This window comes from Podarcis gaigeae (genome assembly GCF_964106915.1).
Source record: "Podarcis gaigeae genome assembly, chromosome: Z".
NCBI classification, from domain to species: Eukaryota; Metazoa; Chordata; class Lepidosauria; order Squamata; family Lacertidae; genus Podarcis; species Podarcis gaigeae.
The window spans coordinates 35,474,262-35,490,267 of NC_139691.1; the positions used below are offsets into that span (position 1 = coordinate 35,474,262).

Here is a 16,006-nt window from a genome sequence, read left to right on the forward strand (position 1 = left end):
TGCAGTGGACCTATATTAGAAACGAGTGTTGCATTGTCTTATTTTATTATCATGAAATTCCAAAAAAAAAGTAAGAATATTCCAGAAAAGTAGTCTATAATGTAATAGAAAGTCAAAGTTTTTGGTTCTCTATCCTTTCTTAGGTTACCAGTCAGTAAGCTCCACTGCATTCAAAAGGACTTACATTTGTGTGCACCTGGTTAGGATTGTGCTGTTAGTATAACATCTTTATAAGATTGCTAAGTATTTTTCCAGATTGAGTCCACCATGTGGACATACCAAGATGCACACCTCATGTGTTTGTGTGTGTTTCAGTGTTTCCTTAATAATAATAAAAACCTATGTGGGGGCACTTTTTTCTTGCCACTGCTCCCTCTCATTCCACATAACTCTGAAGTATTGGTGGGTTCTGAGTTTAAGTTATTCCACATGCTACCAGTTAAGATTAGCAATTGCGAACAGCATGCAGATGCATGTTCACACTCAGCTTGATCTGAGAGGCTGGAGAGAAGGAGGGCCTTTAATGATGGCCATCCATGTGGTGCATAACCTCCAATCCCAACTCAACCACACAATACTTTAATCTGTTAAATGGACATCATAACTTAGTGGACTGCAGGATGGAGCATGGAAAAAATTGTGACTGTGTTCCTACTCTCAGAAATGTAATTGTGTGTATCTTCCAAAATTTCAAATGTAAGTTTTCACAACACTTTGTATACTTGTTAACCAATGAAGTAACTGATAAATTAGCTGCCCATTATTGTCTCTTCTGACAGAAGTAATTACAGAAAAACAGGTAAAGTATTGTCACCCATAGGCCAAATTTCCCTTTCTTAATTTCAGCTGTTTATAAATACACACAGAGAGACAGAAAGAGAGAGAGAGAGAGAGAGAGTGTCACTCATGACCACATAAACTGAACTCACTTGAAGGAAAAACCAGAAGAAACTGAAATTCTTACCTTATTATTCATAAATGCTTTGAGGCACTGTATAAGCTTATGCTGATTCTTCTTGTCAATACTTTCTTGCCTTTAAGGGGGGGGGGAAGAATACCAACAGTAAGACACTGTATTAACTGCTCCCCTTTTTTAACTATCCCTTTCACTGATCATGTCTGTACTTACTGTCTCTTGTCCAGAAGCTTCTCAAGAACATCCAACAGAAGCCCAAGCCCTTCATGTCCAAAATTGTTAACCCAACTGTATAAAAATAAAATGCAAAATAGTTTACATTTCCTTTTTTACAGAATCACATTAGGCAAAAGTTAGTCATACGAACCAAGTACCTGTTACAGACAAAGGGGCTCCAATGCACATACAAGAGGTTGATGATAATGTTAAATGTGTATATAAACACAGAGATTAACCTCCAACATCTGTCTCACCAGCCTAGTTTGTGATATTAAGGAATCCAAAACTGCTAGCATCTTATGGAATAGAAAATCCCTGTCTTATAAGTATTACAGTAATATGTGACATAATATTATTAGGTAATAAAACTACTTAACTGCCTCAACAGCAGCAGCAGCAGCACATGCACCACATGGATTAACAGTTTGTTTATCTGGAATCGTTAATCTTCTAAGAATTTTTCCCTCCCAATGGAAAAATTCACACAACACATTCACACAACAGAAACGCACACGAGCACGCGTGCACACACGAAAGGCAGTCATGTTCATAATCATCAATTAAGCTTAATAAAGCATGTTAACAAGTTAAGAGCGGTTTCAGGTTAAGAGCGGACCTCCGGACCAAATTAAGTTTGTAACCAGAGGTACCACTGTACTTGCTTCCTGTTTTTCTCAATCTTAAGGGTTTCATGATTATGATCTAGAGGATATGTAGTTCAAGGCCAGAGAAAGACGAATGAACCTATGGCTCTACTAGGGATTTTGTGTTCCCTTTAACTCCTTTGAATTTAGTACTGCCCTGAACAATAGAAAGCAGGATTGAGACACCAACCCCACTGAAGCCCTTATTTGCATATTTTCTTACTTCTTCCCATGGATTAGTTAACATGCTTTCTTAGAGGCCTCTGTACCGTCAGTGCGCAATTTCTGTTCTCATCCTGAGGTAAAGTTCTTAATCCGAGGTACTACTTCTGGGTTAGTGGAGTCTGTAACTGGAAGTGTTTGTAACCCGAGGTACCACTGTATGTCACTTTTACTAAACTAAGTATTGTAATTCAGCTGAAACTGAAATGTGTCTAAATAATGGCCAACTGCAGTCTGCAATCTAGCAACGTCCTACGAACACACATACCACACATAACCACCACTGACCAGGAAGCTGAAATATTAATGCTGAAGGAGAAGAATGAACAATAGAGTTCTGGTAAACAGTATAAGTGCAGCAAGGGAAGTGAAAGAATTTGGCTGCAGGAAAAATAGCACAGGACTTAGGTAAAGAGTTGTGTTTGGTGGTTGGACAGCTAAAGAAAAATTCTAGGCTTTGGTCAACAAAAGACTTATTGGTGAGCCATTCTGAAGGCAAGTTGCAAGGCAGCAAGTCAAGATTCCCCTCCTATTTCCCAAAATAAAATGTCAGCAAATCTCACTGGCACGAATACCAACCCTCCACATCACTCAGACATCTCTAGATTGGAAGCCTGTGGGCAGTTGATACTCCTCTCAGAGAGCAAAATACGGACCCCCTAGGCATCTAGTTACTGATACACAGAATGTCCACTGTCCAAAGGCAGCATTTCTTTACTTTCTGGTATTATTTTTCTAACCCCATTCCCCAATGGAGTGGTTTACCAGTGAATATAGATGTAAGTTTTTTTTCTTCCTCTATGATCTCTGAGCTCTACTGAAGTAGACAGATAATCAACAAATCATAACCTTTCATTTCTGAATTTCTGATAATCTCTGGGAGCACTTTTTAAAATGTTTGCATCTTCCAGATTCTTCACTGACATTCAAACTATTCTTCTACTTGTGTACATACTGTTGCATAAGTGGTACCTAAGAAACTATGACATTTCTGATGCAGCTTTCAAAGTGTTTTTATCCACTGCTAGTAAAGCAATGCTAGTAAAGGTAAAACACAATATATGCAAGAAAGACTATGGATATGTGAAAATGGCAATTCCATCAACACAAGAGGTCCGTTAATTCAAGTTTGCACTTCCCATATAAACTGTGGCTTTTATAAAATGAGCAAATTGTTGTGCAGGAGGCAAAGCATGCCTGAAGCAACAGACCTCGTGTGAAGAAATTCAGTGTTAATATGTTGTCACTTTCAATGTTAGTGCAACACCAGAGGGTAGAGTTCATTGGTATGTATGGTATGCAACAGAATGCACCTCTAATGGTGTTCCATTCCCAGCAGTAATCTCAAAGCATAAGTCACATCACTGAACATCAAATAAAAGAGTGATATTTCAAAGCTGCATGGAGAAATAGAGAATGGTAGGAAAATAGAAAGATGTAGTCCTCCTTGCTCCAATAATCATATGGTCAACTGTTACATGTTACAAGTTACAAGTTATTTAGTATTAAGTATGTGTAATAGTCAAGAAACTAATAAAAGTGTCTTTCCTTTTGCTCTTCTTTTGTATTAAAAGGTAAAGGTAAAGGTACCCCTGCCCGTACGGGCCAGTCTTGACAGACTCTGGGGTTGTGCGCCCATCTCACTCAAGAGGCCAGGGGCCAGCGCTGTCCGGAGACACTTCCGGGTCACGTGGCCAGCGTGACAAAGCTGCATCTGGCGAGCCAGAGCCGCACACGGAAACGCCGTTTACCTTCCCGCTGGTAAGCGGTCCCTATTTATCTACTTGCACCCGGAGGTGCTTTCGAACTGCTAGGTTGGCAGACGCTGGGACCGAGCAGCGGAAGCGCACCCCGCCGCAGGGATCTGAACCGCCGACCTTTCGATTGGCAAGTCCTAGGCGCTGAGGCTTTAACCCACAGCGCCACCTGCGTCCCCTTCTTTTGTATTAGCTATCTTTAAAATGTTACGTATGGTCATGCCAGCCCATGGCACCCATCACTGCCTAATGGGGGGAGAAAGACAAATGTTTTCCACAATGAGTTTACAGTTTAATCCTTACAGATTTATACAGATTCATTTATATGAGCTTCAGCACTGTCACAATGTAAACTATAAACTCATTGCAGCAAGGACCTGTGAAGGAGCAAGTACACAGGTAGCACTATATAAACAATAATATAATAACTTTATAATTTGCCTTGGGTTCCACATTTTCTTATTTTTACAATATAGTTGCTGAGGTAGATCTAGTCTTTTGAATTTATAGAGCTCCCAATAATTAATGGTAAAGCCTTTGCTAATTTGCTTTTCTCTATCTCTCTCCCTGAAGCATTACCTTTATGTCTGCAAACTTCCTGCCCAAGTTCATTGAACTGTACAAGCAGGAGAGCTGACACACAAATTTAAGTGGCCAAAGGAAAACCAAGAGGATACCTTCAGAACAATGCAACTCAAGAGCTGCTGTTGACATTTTTGGAATTGTTGACTTCATATATCTAAAAGATTGAGTTCTGAACTCAAATAAATGAGCAGAGTATTCAGCACACCAAGCATTCAATAATATTCCATTAATGCTTTGAACATGCAACAATCCCATTTATAAAACAAAACCTATAGCAAGCTTATATTTTTATTGCAGCAATTCCCATCCTTTGTTGATAAAAAGCGAAATACTTTGAATAGTCACATGGAAAGCATAAAGGAACAGCTACTATCATATCCACAATTACCAACATATTTCAGCAGTCTGTCAAAAGTGTGTGCTAACTATTCATATTTTTTGTTCTGTATTTTATTTTTGGTGGTGTTTATACAACCCTCAGTCACTAGATGGCTCTCTAGAGCCATCTAGGTTCAAGATTGCTACTTGAAGCAATGCATAATAAAGATCACGAACAGACACAATAACTCATCAGAGTGAAAAAGACTATGGACTAATAAATGACAATGTGTCTGTGAGGGAACCTAGAGGAAATTAAAAGTACTGGCTATAAAACTTTTACAAACCTCCCTTTGTTTTAATATCTTCTAAAGAGCATTGACTTATGTTTGTGGAGAAATCAAACATGCAACTATGCAAAGGGCATGGCCTTCTTTGTAGTGGTGCTAAAACTGTGCATCACTTCCTCAAGAAGGTTATCACCAAGTGGAATCATTGGTGTCTCACCAGTATTAAAAATTAAAGCTGTTGGCTAACTTTGGGTGGTGCTGGTAGTGGTGACATTTTCTCTTTAGAAAGCCTTTAACATTTGGTGCCTCCCCAACCCTTATGCTGCCTTCCTAAAGCCAGGTAAGCAATGCGCTGGGCTCTGAGAAGGAGGCATGAGGGCTCTGACACTGTCCTAGAGTCCTCCCATCTCCTTCGCAAAGCCTAGTTAGTGCTTTCTCTAGGCTTTGCGAGGAAAGCTTTGTGCCTCCTTTGCAAAGCCCAGTGCCTTGCTTAGCCAGCTCTGGGAAGGCAATGCAAAAGCTGGGGGGAATCAAACTTTGGTTTTGCTTCCCCCCTGCCACGCGACAAGGCAGCATGCTGTCTGCGGGTTCTATGTCAAAGTACTCTTACGACCTACCTGGTATGAAAAGTTGGGTCACCCGACTTTAGATTCTTTTTGCATCTATGTATGTATACATCTTGGGAACTCACACAATGGTGCTGTTTGTTTGCTACTTTTATTATTCTGTATCCTGCACTGGGTGACTTTTAGCTTCAAAAAGCAGGGTAGAAAAATTAAACAAATAGGCATAACTTTTAAAGTACTAAACCCAATTCCATAGTTCAAAACCACAGACTTCTGAGAACCTATTCCAATGAAGGTTAGGTCATGCATACCCCATCTCATTCTCCCATGCCTACATGAAATAGTAAAATATTAACATGTCTTATTTAGATTTAAGATTACAATTAATTCAGCAGATCATTGAAATATGAATTCACTGAATTTTGGACATATTTCGTTACCTTGGGTTACTAACCACAATTACTACCAGAAGTACACAGAACAAAGTGGAACTTCATTTCACTTCTGATTCTATTACTATTCCATTTTGGAGGAAGGTTAAACAGAATCACATTTTAATTTTTGCATTGCAGTAGCCAAATTATTTAACTTGCAGTACTTGAAAAGAGTGAGCCTGTTACACACTGAAACATAGTAGTCAAGGAGGCTGTAGCACTTAACTGACAGCACGCTAGTTGTAGATTTAACAAAATTCATGCCTATTAACTGCCTACCCTCTCCTTCCATTTTCTTTATTTTCCCCATTATGTGACATGGTTGATAATTTGTTTTTAGGGTTGAATGAATTGGTGGAGTAAGAGACGAGGGAAGGCACACTTAAGATTTTACTGTGCATGTTCATATTTAAAAAGTCTTGTTGAAAGGTTAAAGCAAGTTATATATAAGGCTCAAAGGAAACAAGAAGTAAAGCTGATCAAGCAAATAGTTATATTTTAATATTTGTACCACTGTTCTGCTCATATGTCATAAAAAAAACACAAACCAGAGACTTGTGAGCATTAAAAAAAGGATAAGGGACAACCACCTTCCTCCTAGGACTCTACCTTCAGATGTATTCAAAGAGAGAACTCTAGCCTCAACCACAGCACAATCTAGTTTCAGGCTTAGACACAAAGTTATTAAGAATATGAATGTATTAGCAGTGATACTTCTCTGATAGAACCCAACAATACAAAATTCAACTGGATGTTAAAAGGAGGCTTGAAAGTCATCTGAATAAAGACAGCTGTAGAAACTATAGTACCAACTGAGAGCACCAAGAAATAGATAAGCTCAAGAATCACAATTTAGACAAGATTCAAAAGGTGACAATAAAAGGGGGAAATGTGGCGAAAGAATAGATAACACAAATTCGTGAGATGAATGCAAGCACAATTAACAGAGAAGGCAGAGGTAACAATAAAACAGTGATGGGGTTGCAGTCTTAGTCTCAAGGACTCAGGCAGCCCGAATCTTTCAAAGCAGGTCTCTAAGGACTGAATTTGCTTTCTTGTCTTTACACTGTTACAGACACATCAAGGTCATGTTTACATGTTAAGTTTCCTTTCTCACTTTGCCTTCAGCAGCCAAAGGGAAGGGTCCTCAGAAATGTGCTGGGTTTGAAACACTTTGTCTAAGTATGCTATGTGTTTTGCAGTGTTAGGACCAGTATAAACAAGAAGTACATTTTCATACAAGTATGATCAAGGAATAAAGAGCCAGACCCAGAATGCCTTAATTGGATGAAAATGCAGTGGTGTAAAACGCGAAAAACAAACTGCTGGTTGTTGTCCACAGAAGTTGAACAATGCTGTCAAGAAAGGTAAAAAGCTGATGTCAATGTCACCTGTCCTGATAGAGATATTCTGATAGCTACAGCAGGTGCTGTGATTCTCCAGCAGCTTGGCTTCACTCCTGGAGGTACACTCCATTGTCTCTTGAGACAGACAGATGCCAACAACCACTTTTAAAGCACTCTTATGTCATGTTAACAGTTACAGCTTCCCCTAAAGAATCCTGGGAACTGTAGTTCTACAAAGGCCTCCTAACAGCTCTCAGCACACTTAACAAACTACAGTCCCCAGGACTCTTTGGGGAAAACCATGACTGCTAAAATAGTACAGTGGTGCCTCGCAAGACGAAATTAATTCGTTCCGCAAGTCTTTTCGTCTTGCGAGTTTTTCGTCTTGCGAAGCACGGTTTCCCATAGGAATGCATTGAAAATCAATCAATGCGTTCCTATGGAAACCGCCTTCAGAACAGGTCCCGGGACAGTCTGTCCCCCAACCTCTTCTGAAGGCCGGCGGGGGGGGGAGTATTTGTTTCCCCCCGCCTGCCTTCCCGGGACAGCGGAGACTTCTCCGCTGTCCCGGGGGATCTTAAAATGCTGGCAGGCGGCAGCGAAGGTCCTGGACCTCTTCTGAAGGCCGGCGGGGGGCAAAAGTCTTTGTCCCCCCTGCCTGCCTTCCCGGGGGCTTTTAAATCGCCCTGGGACAGCAGAGAATTCACCCGCTGTCCTGGCGCGATTTTAAAATGCTCCCGGACGGCTTTTGAAGGCGGGGGGGAGCAAAGACTTTTGCCCCCCGCCCGCCTTCAGAAGAGGTCCAGAGGGCTCTCCAAGCTGCGGATAGCAGCCTGCTGCCCCGCGCGAGGGGCGCTCTGCTTAAGAGCGCCCCTCGCGCGGGGCAGCAGGCTGCTATCCGCAGCCTAGGCGGGAACTCTTCTGAAGGCTGGCGGGGGAGAAGGGCTTTCCTCCCCACCGCCAGCCTTTAGAACAGCCTTCTGAATGTTGGCGGTGGGGAGGAAAAACCCTCCTCCCACCGCAAGCCCGGGAACAGAGGAGAAGCGCTGCGCACCTTCCCCTCTGTTCCCAGACCTCCCACCGCAAGCCTTAGGACAGGTCTGGGAACAGAAGAGAAGGCGCGCTGCGCTTCCCCGCTGTCCCCAGAGATTTCCCTATGGGCTTTCGTCTTGCGAAGCAAGCCCATAGGGAAATTCGTCTTGCGAAGCTGCTAAAAAATCGGAAAACCCTTTCGTCTTGCGGGTTTTTCGTTTAGCGAGGCATTTGTCTTGCGGGGCACCACTGTATAAGAATGTTTCAAATTTACGGTGTGGATATGATTCAGGTGTCAGGAATCCCTCACAATGGTTCTCAAACTGGACAGCTGGGAGAGCAGGATTCACTGTGTGCCACTGTCCAGATCTGGCCAAAATTTGGATGCAGGAGAGCTGGGGAAAATTAACAACATCTGCAAAGGAATTCTCATTCCTCATAAGACAGACAAGGTCAGCTAATACTCCCAACTCATACAAAGGCTTCCTTGCTGTTCCCAATATTAAAGAGTTCTGCTCTTTTAAAAGACTACTTGTTCACCACCTCGTCCACTAATCTCAGTCTCACAGAAACCTGTTTTCACAAAATCTTTGCGTTTTGGAAGAAATAAGCCAGAGTATATATCCAAGAGTAAATGGATCTAGAAGAACTATGCAACCAATGGGCACAAATATATATATATATATCCACTATCAGCCACCATAAAAATGACTTTGATCCCATAATGCCCCAGACACAAAACAGAGGCACTTTCATTCACAGGTTCACATGATCACTCTTTTCCATTACCCATACCTTCCCACCCATCACCTTTTCTTAGGGGGGTGCAAGGGACTGCAGAAGGAATTAGGCAGGAAAACTCCAGGGAATGTCTTTTAGATACAAGTCCTTGTTTGCTATCCTATGCCATACACCTCACAAGCTACTTCCCACATATTTGAAGCTCACATCCATTGCTAAAAGTATTAGAACACATTTTCTGTTCTAAGAAACAGGAATAGTTTTCGGAATGAAAATGCATACCTGCATTTTCACAGCAATCCTATCTATATTCGTATTTTTACTTTGTTACTGTGACAGAGTTGTTCCTGTGCAACCTAGTAGCAAAGGATAACTGATTATTACTAATAAGTCATGTGAAAACAAATGTAATATTTATTACTATAGTGGTGAACGACTATAATAATAAATATAACAGAGTGTAAGAATCCCACAGTCAATTATGAAGCCAATTATATGTGATTTCTCAACACATTATTTACATATTAGTGCTTAAATATGTTGTTTCCAAATCATTTTTTCTGCATGAATAGTAAATGCTAAAACTCAGACACAGCAATCCACACCAATCAGCTATATAACGAAGTGTTTCATGCTTAATGCTGTTTCTACCATCCCATTAAATTTAAGAGGTGACTGCTGGCATCGGATCTATCAAAGGTGATAGTTTGTGCTGGTTCTGGTAGCCTGCAAACAAAAGGTCCTAATGCTGTTATTGAACACATTTAAGAAGACAGATATTGAGGAACTAGGAAGGGCAAGCAACTCTTCAACAAGAATGTGTTATATAAAACTTTCAAGATCAAGTGAACCAGGCTCCATATTTATTGCACTCTGCTCCACGGACCAACTTTGACAGATTGGTGGGGTAACTCAGCTGTTATCCAACCACTGTCATGATGATGCCAAGTGAATAGTAAGTGTTCCCAGCCGCCTGTTGAAGTTTACCCCCAGTGAAGGGGGAGAGGTCTGATCCACCACCATATTCCCTATGGGGAACACACTGGCAAAGCAGCCCCAAGCAGGATTGAACTCCATTCAACAGCTGATATCACCTCATGGAAGGCAGCAGCAGATACGACAGGTGGGCATGGCTTGGGGGAAATGGCCTATGCCCTTTCCTTATCTACCACTCTCCTACCTCCCTTAAAACCTCTATTAAGACAAAACATATTTAAATGAAGCATCTGTCAAAATTCCTTGCATATCAGCCCACTATGATGTATTAAACAAGTTGCGGAGACATTTTGAATTCAAGAAGGCATATTAACAAAAATACCATACATAGAGCTTTTCACAGCTTACCCAGCAACAGGTATCATTTCTCAGTCTTTTGTTTCATTTACCAAGGATAAATAACCTAATTAATTATCAGCCATCAAAATGTTCAATCCTTCAAATAGATTTTTCAATGAAAGTAGGTCTTTAAATAAATGCTGCAGTCACAACAGTATCTCCTACACAGTATGGGGTTTTTTAAAGTTTGGGGGATCAAAATAGAAGCTGCATACAAACACACACACACACACACACACACACAAATAGGGACTTCATCCTTTTGACACAAAAATCTAAATTAGGATTTCTTCTACATGAAGTCCCAATTATGTTTTAAGGCCTTAGTAAATAATGCTCATAGTGAAAAACAAATCATAATCCCTGCAGCAGGAGACATTTTTATTTAGAACTGGCTAATTCTGTACTTTTTTAACATACATCACTTTACAAATGCAATTTCCTTGGATAACAATTTTCATTACCTACCTGACTGGATTACTCGTTAGAGAGACTCTCAGGGACTCTAAGCAGTTCAGAAGTTTTTCCTCTGAGATACCCGATCGTAGTTCATGGACATATTCTTGAGATGACAGAGTGCATTCGTGTTTACTATTTTTCAGGCCTCCCTTTTTAGGGGAAGAAAAAGAGTGTTATAAATGTATCAGAATACAAAGAGTTATTTTACAAACACACATGTCAACTTAAGCAAGACTGGTGTTTCACCATATCTCCAAGTTTCACTCTTATCAGAAAGTTGTTTTTGTTCTTATTTTTATTATGCATGTTGTGGTTTTTCATATTGTAATTTTATTGTGTGAACCGCCCTGAGATATACAGATGATGGGCGGTGTACAAATTTAATTAATAAATAATGATGATGATCATAGTTCTTGCACATCCAGTGATCTATGGTGGTCCTGTGCAGAAATAACGGTTCTTTAACCATAGTTAAGGAATGAGTTGTTGGAATGTACTGTTCATTCCTACAATCCCTTCTCTTCTCATGCCTTCTCAATAAACTTTAAACCAGGGTTAGAAGTTACTGTGAAATCCAGTTAACCATAACACTGCACAACACACAAAGTACCTCTGAATGTAAACACCCAATCTTTACTAATTTTGAGGTGCTGATCACGAAAATTACAATAACATTTGTTGATTGGCTCCTATTTAGGAGATAGAAAGACTGTCATGTAAAAACGACCCAGTCCGCATTAAGTACATAATTTCATTTGGCAATGTTATATTTCTAATTCCAGATTATGAAATATGGCATCATAATGCATCAGTCTGTTATACACACCACTCCCAAGACCAAGGGCATACAGCTGAGTAATGCAGTTGAGTCACGATATTGCAACTTTAAGATGGCTGAAATAAGATGTTGAGATTGCTGATAAGAAGTGAAGTCTCACAGGGTGAGCAAGTCATTTGTGTGACTTCATGTGTTAAGCTCCCATTACTCCTGTGTCATAAGTACTACACAAGTAATCCCTACACTGTAAATCCAGAAGTAGTGATGCCTCATAAATGTGTTAACAATTGTTACATTAATAGGAAATGTTTGTAAGCCAGAAAAGGGCCATAACTCCAATAGTGTGGGGAAAAGGTGTTATCAGCTTTATTTTGGATGCAATATCAGGGAACAGGACAAGGCCTGGACCCCACACATATGCTGCAGTATGTGTGCAAGAAATCTTCCAAAATGGCTGAAAGGCATAAAAGAGGGGTAATGTCATTTGCTGTTCCCTATGCACAAAAACGACTGCTCCTTCTACATGGTACTACCTGTTTCTGGAAGCATCACAAGGAAAAAGAAGTGGGCAGTAGTGTGCCCGAAAATACCATCTGATTCTCACCCATTCCAGTGAGAACACGCTGCCTACATGAAAGAAAGCTATGACAACCTAAAATAGCTGTTAGACTGCTTTCAATACAGCAGGTATGGATGACATCTCTGTGGTGACTTGAAAGCAGTGTCTGTGTTGATGGGTCCGCAGCTGGGATATACAAATGCCACTAGGTTTTTTGTGTGTGACTAGGACTACCGAGCAAAGACATTCCACTATGTGAAGAGAGAACGGTCTCAACAGAAATCTCTGAAGGTTAGAGAGAAGAATGTGGAACACCCAGCACTGGCAGAAACACAAAAAAATCCACCGCTACACATCAAACTTGGTCTTATGAAAAACTTCATAAAAGCCATGGACTTAAGACAGGATCAGCTTTCAATCTAACAAATTCCGTCAACTCAGTGGAGCAAAAATTAAAGACAGAATTTTTGTGGATCCTCAGATCCATGAGCTCTTTAAAGACCAGATGTTCGACAACCTGCTTCAAGGTGACGAGAAAAAAGTTTAGGATGCATTTTGTCTTGTGTCAACTAACTTCCTTGGGAATGTCAGGACAGAAAACTACAAGGAACTGGTTGAGGTCACATTGTCTCTGTATCACAAATTTGGCTGCAAAATGTCCTTAAAGATACACTTTCTCTAATCCCACTTGGATTTATTCCCCATCAACTGCAATATGGTTAGTGATAAGCACGGTGAACAGTTTTCATCCGGAAATTGTAACAATGGAGAAATGATACCAGTGAAAGTAGTCCATTTCCATGTTGGCTGACTACTGCTGGATATTTGCCAGAGACAATCCTGAGCAGCTATGCAAGTAACAAGCAAAGCGGCATGAGATGTAGAAGAAGGCTTTTACCAATGCATGTCATATATACGTATTTCTTGATTATATAATAAACTATTGCAGCTCTCTAAGAAAAAGTAGTCAATTTTGTATTTTCATTGTCATATTCATGCTCAGCACCTAAAAATCTATAGGAAATGGCTATTTTTATCATAGAGGCATGACTTTTGTTAAATTTTGTTGTGCAGTGTAATTCATGCTAACCTGTAAAACAAAATAAAGTTCAATTTGTAATTCTTTACCGATCAAAACAAGTAACAGCTTACACATTTCTTCAATTTCCCTTGTACTCAACAAAATCAAATTAACAAAATTAAACAAAATTAATATCAATATCAAAATGACAAGGTTTCCATTTTTAGGCTAATCTTTAGTGCCTTTTTTGTAGTATACCTGCTGTGGGAAATGTGTTTTGGGCATATGTGGGAGGAAGCACAGGCCACAGAAACAAGGAAGTGTATGCTTAAATACACGTCCATAGAAGTCATGGGTCTCAACAACCATAGCTGGTTATCACATTTGTTAATGCAATCAGCATTCTACTTTGTGTTACCATCACAAAGCAACAGGGAAGTGGTCTTAGTTCTTGAACAGTGTATACCTTTAAATAATTCCTAACTCAATTCATACAAAAATCTGTCAAATTTACATGTGATACATTTTTGCTTAAGGGAGGTTTTTGGGTTTTTTACACTTCTTACCCTCCCCTTTCTATTTTATGGCAACTATAACTTGGCTGAATATTCACTAAAAATGAATGTCTAGAATTCAGAACTCAATAAACTCATCTTAAGTTAATCAAGGTGGCACAGTCGCTGATATTAATATCAGCTTGATCAGTAACACACATCAATTTTGCTTCAATTTTAAACAGAAATATTTATACTGTGAGCAATATTATAATGAAGCTTTGAATATTTGCTTTCTTTTTAATCCTGCCATAAAGCATCAACAGTACAAAGATAGAATCTGTTCAAGCACTGTTTGTGAATTTAGTGTCTCTTCATTCACCTATTTTTAAGACTTTAGCTGCAAGTATGGCTTTGTTTTGTTTTAAATTCATGAATAACGGAAATGTATCTCAACATCAGAATGTACTATCTCTTGATACAGTTCATAAAGTAAAGGACAGAGGGTGAAAGAGCAGATGTTTGAGAGAGAGTAGGGTATTATCAATGCAGCAATCAAAAGACTGCTGACTACTAAATTATTATGGCCCACTCTCACATGCATACATCAACTCTTTCCCCTTCTGTTCCTGACACTGAAAGCTGTACCGAAGGGTGAACATCCCAAACATAACAAATGCTTTCCTCTTGAAGTGGAGGATCTGAAAGGTGAATACATTTAAATAATGATTGTATTTAGAGATTCGAAGTGCCTCTCCCCTAAATACTTCCTATTCTACCACCTTCCAGAACAGTAAATTCAAACTACATGTTCAATGCAAACATCTGAATAGCAGTAACAGGCTTATACTAAAAAGTAGCTTGTGGTGTCTAAGTATAGGTACTGTGAGTCGTTCCATACTTCTCTATAACTGTCTTTTTTATCCCCATTATATGTCTGTATAACAAAATTCCTGTTTCTCTTCACAGCCACTTTGCATTACTGAAGTAATAATTCTAGCATCATCTTGGAAGGCAGTTTAAGAGTGAAGGTCAATATGAAAGCAGCACAAAAATGGTTTATAAAAAGAAAGATTTGAAGCACACTACAGGAGACACCCAGAGCTTCCAGGCTAAAAATGTATAAAGGGGGGGAATCAAGAAAGGTTTCCCAGAAATGGAAAGCAGCAGACAAGGTACTAAAAATGCTGCTGCAAGCATTGCTGAACAAGTTTTTAAACTAATAAAAAGGCACTCCTAGAGTCAGCAGAGAAATGTAAGAGCAAACTAGTCAAAGACTGAAAAAGACAAGGTAATTTTCCATACTTATAGATTACAAAAAACCAGAAGCCTCAAAAGGCAGTCACTATATAAGCCATATGGACCTGTCATCTGGAATTCATTAGCTTAAATCATACCAAGTTAAAACCTGCTTTCCAACATACACAAATCTGCAGGAGTGGCTATAAGACTTATCTAATCTAAGAATTTGACCATCATCACATATTGCAGGTGGTAATGCCAAAGCCTTATTACAAGACATGGAAAGAATTAGACAGACAATTATGATTCTGATCTCTATGGGATATTTACACGGAACTTTTCAAAATAGCCGACTATGCATAAGTCAATTCAGTATCACTATGCCAATAACAAGGTCAGTGGAGGTGATGACATTCCAGCTGAACTATTTAGCATTTTAAAAGATGATGGTGTTAAGGTGCAACACTCAATATGCCAGCAAGTTTGGAAAACTCAGCAGTGGCCAGAGGATTGGAGAAGATCAGTGTACATCCCAATCCCAAAGAAGGGCAGTGCCAAAGAATGCTCCAACTACCGCACAATTGCACTCATTTCACACGCTAGCAAGGTTATGTTTAAAATTCTACAAGGCAGGCTTAAGCAGTATGTGGACCGAGAACTCCCAGAAGTGCAAGCTGGATTTCAAAGGGGCAGAGGAACCAGAGACCAAATTGCAAACATGCGCTGGATTATGGAGAAAGCTAGAGAGTTCCAGAAAAAACATCTACTTCTGCTTCATTGACTACGCAAAAGCCTTTGACTGTGTCAACCACAGCAAACTGTGGCAAGTTCTTAATGAAATGGGAGTGTCTGATCACCTCATCTGTCTTCTGAGAAATCTCTATGTGGGACAAGAAGCTGCAGTTAGAACTGGGTATGGAACAACTGATTGGTCAAAATTGAGAAAGGAGTACGACAAAGCTGTATATTGTCTCCCTGCTTATTTAACTTATACGAATAATTCATCATGTGAAAGGCTGGACTGGATGGATCCCAAGCCGGAATTAAG

General features: G+C 39.9%; 1 protein-coding gene across 1 annotated transcript in view; it reads right to left on the minus strand.

Annotated features, from left to right (window-relative positions):
• Window positions 1-16,006, minus strand: part of DIAPH2 (diaphanous related formin 2) — a 340,556-nt gene that overhangs the window by 283,417 nt on the left and 41,133 nt on the right. Inside the window, exons 6-8 of the mRNA XM_083722729.1 lie at window positions 10,874-11,013; window positions 1,130-1,204; window positions 965-1,034 (exon numbers count right to left, since the gene is read on the minus strand). Coding sequence (XP_083578855.1) covers window positions 965-1,034; window positions 1,130-1,204; window positions 10,874-11,013 — 285 coding nt within the window. The remainder of the gene's footprint in view (window positions 1-964; window positions 1,035-1,129; window positions 1,205-10,873; window positions 11,014-16,006) is intronic.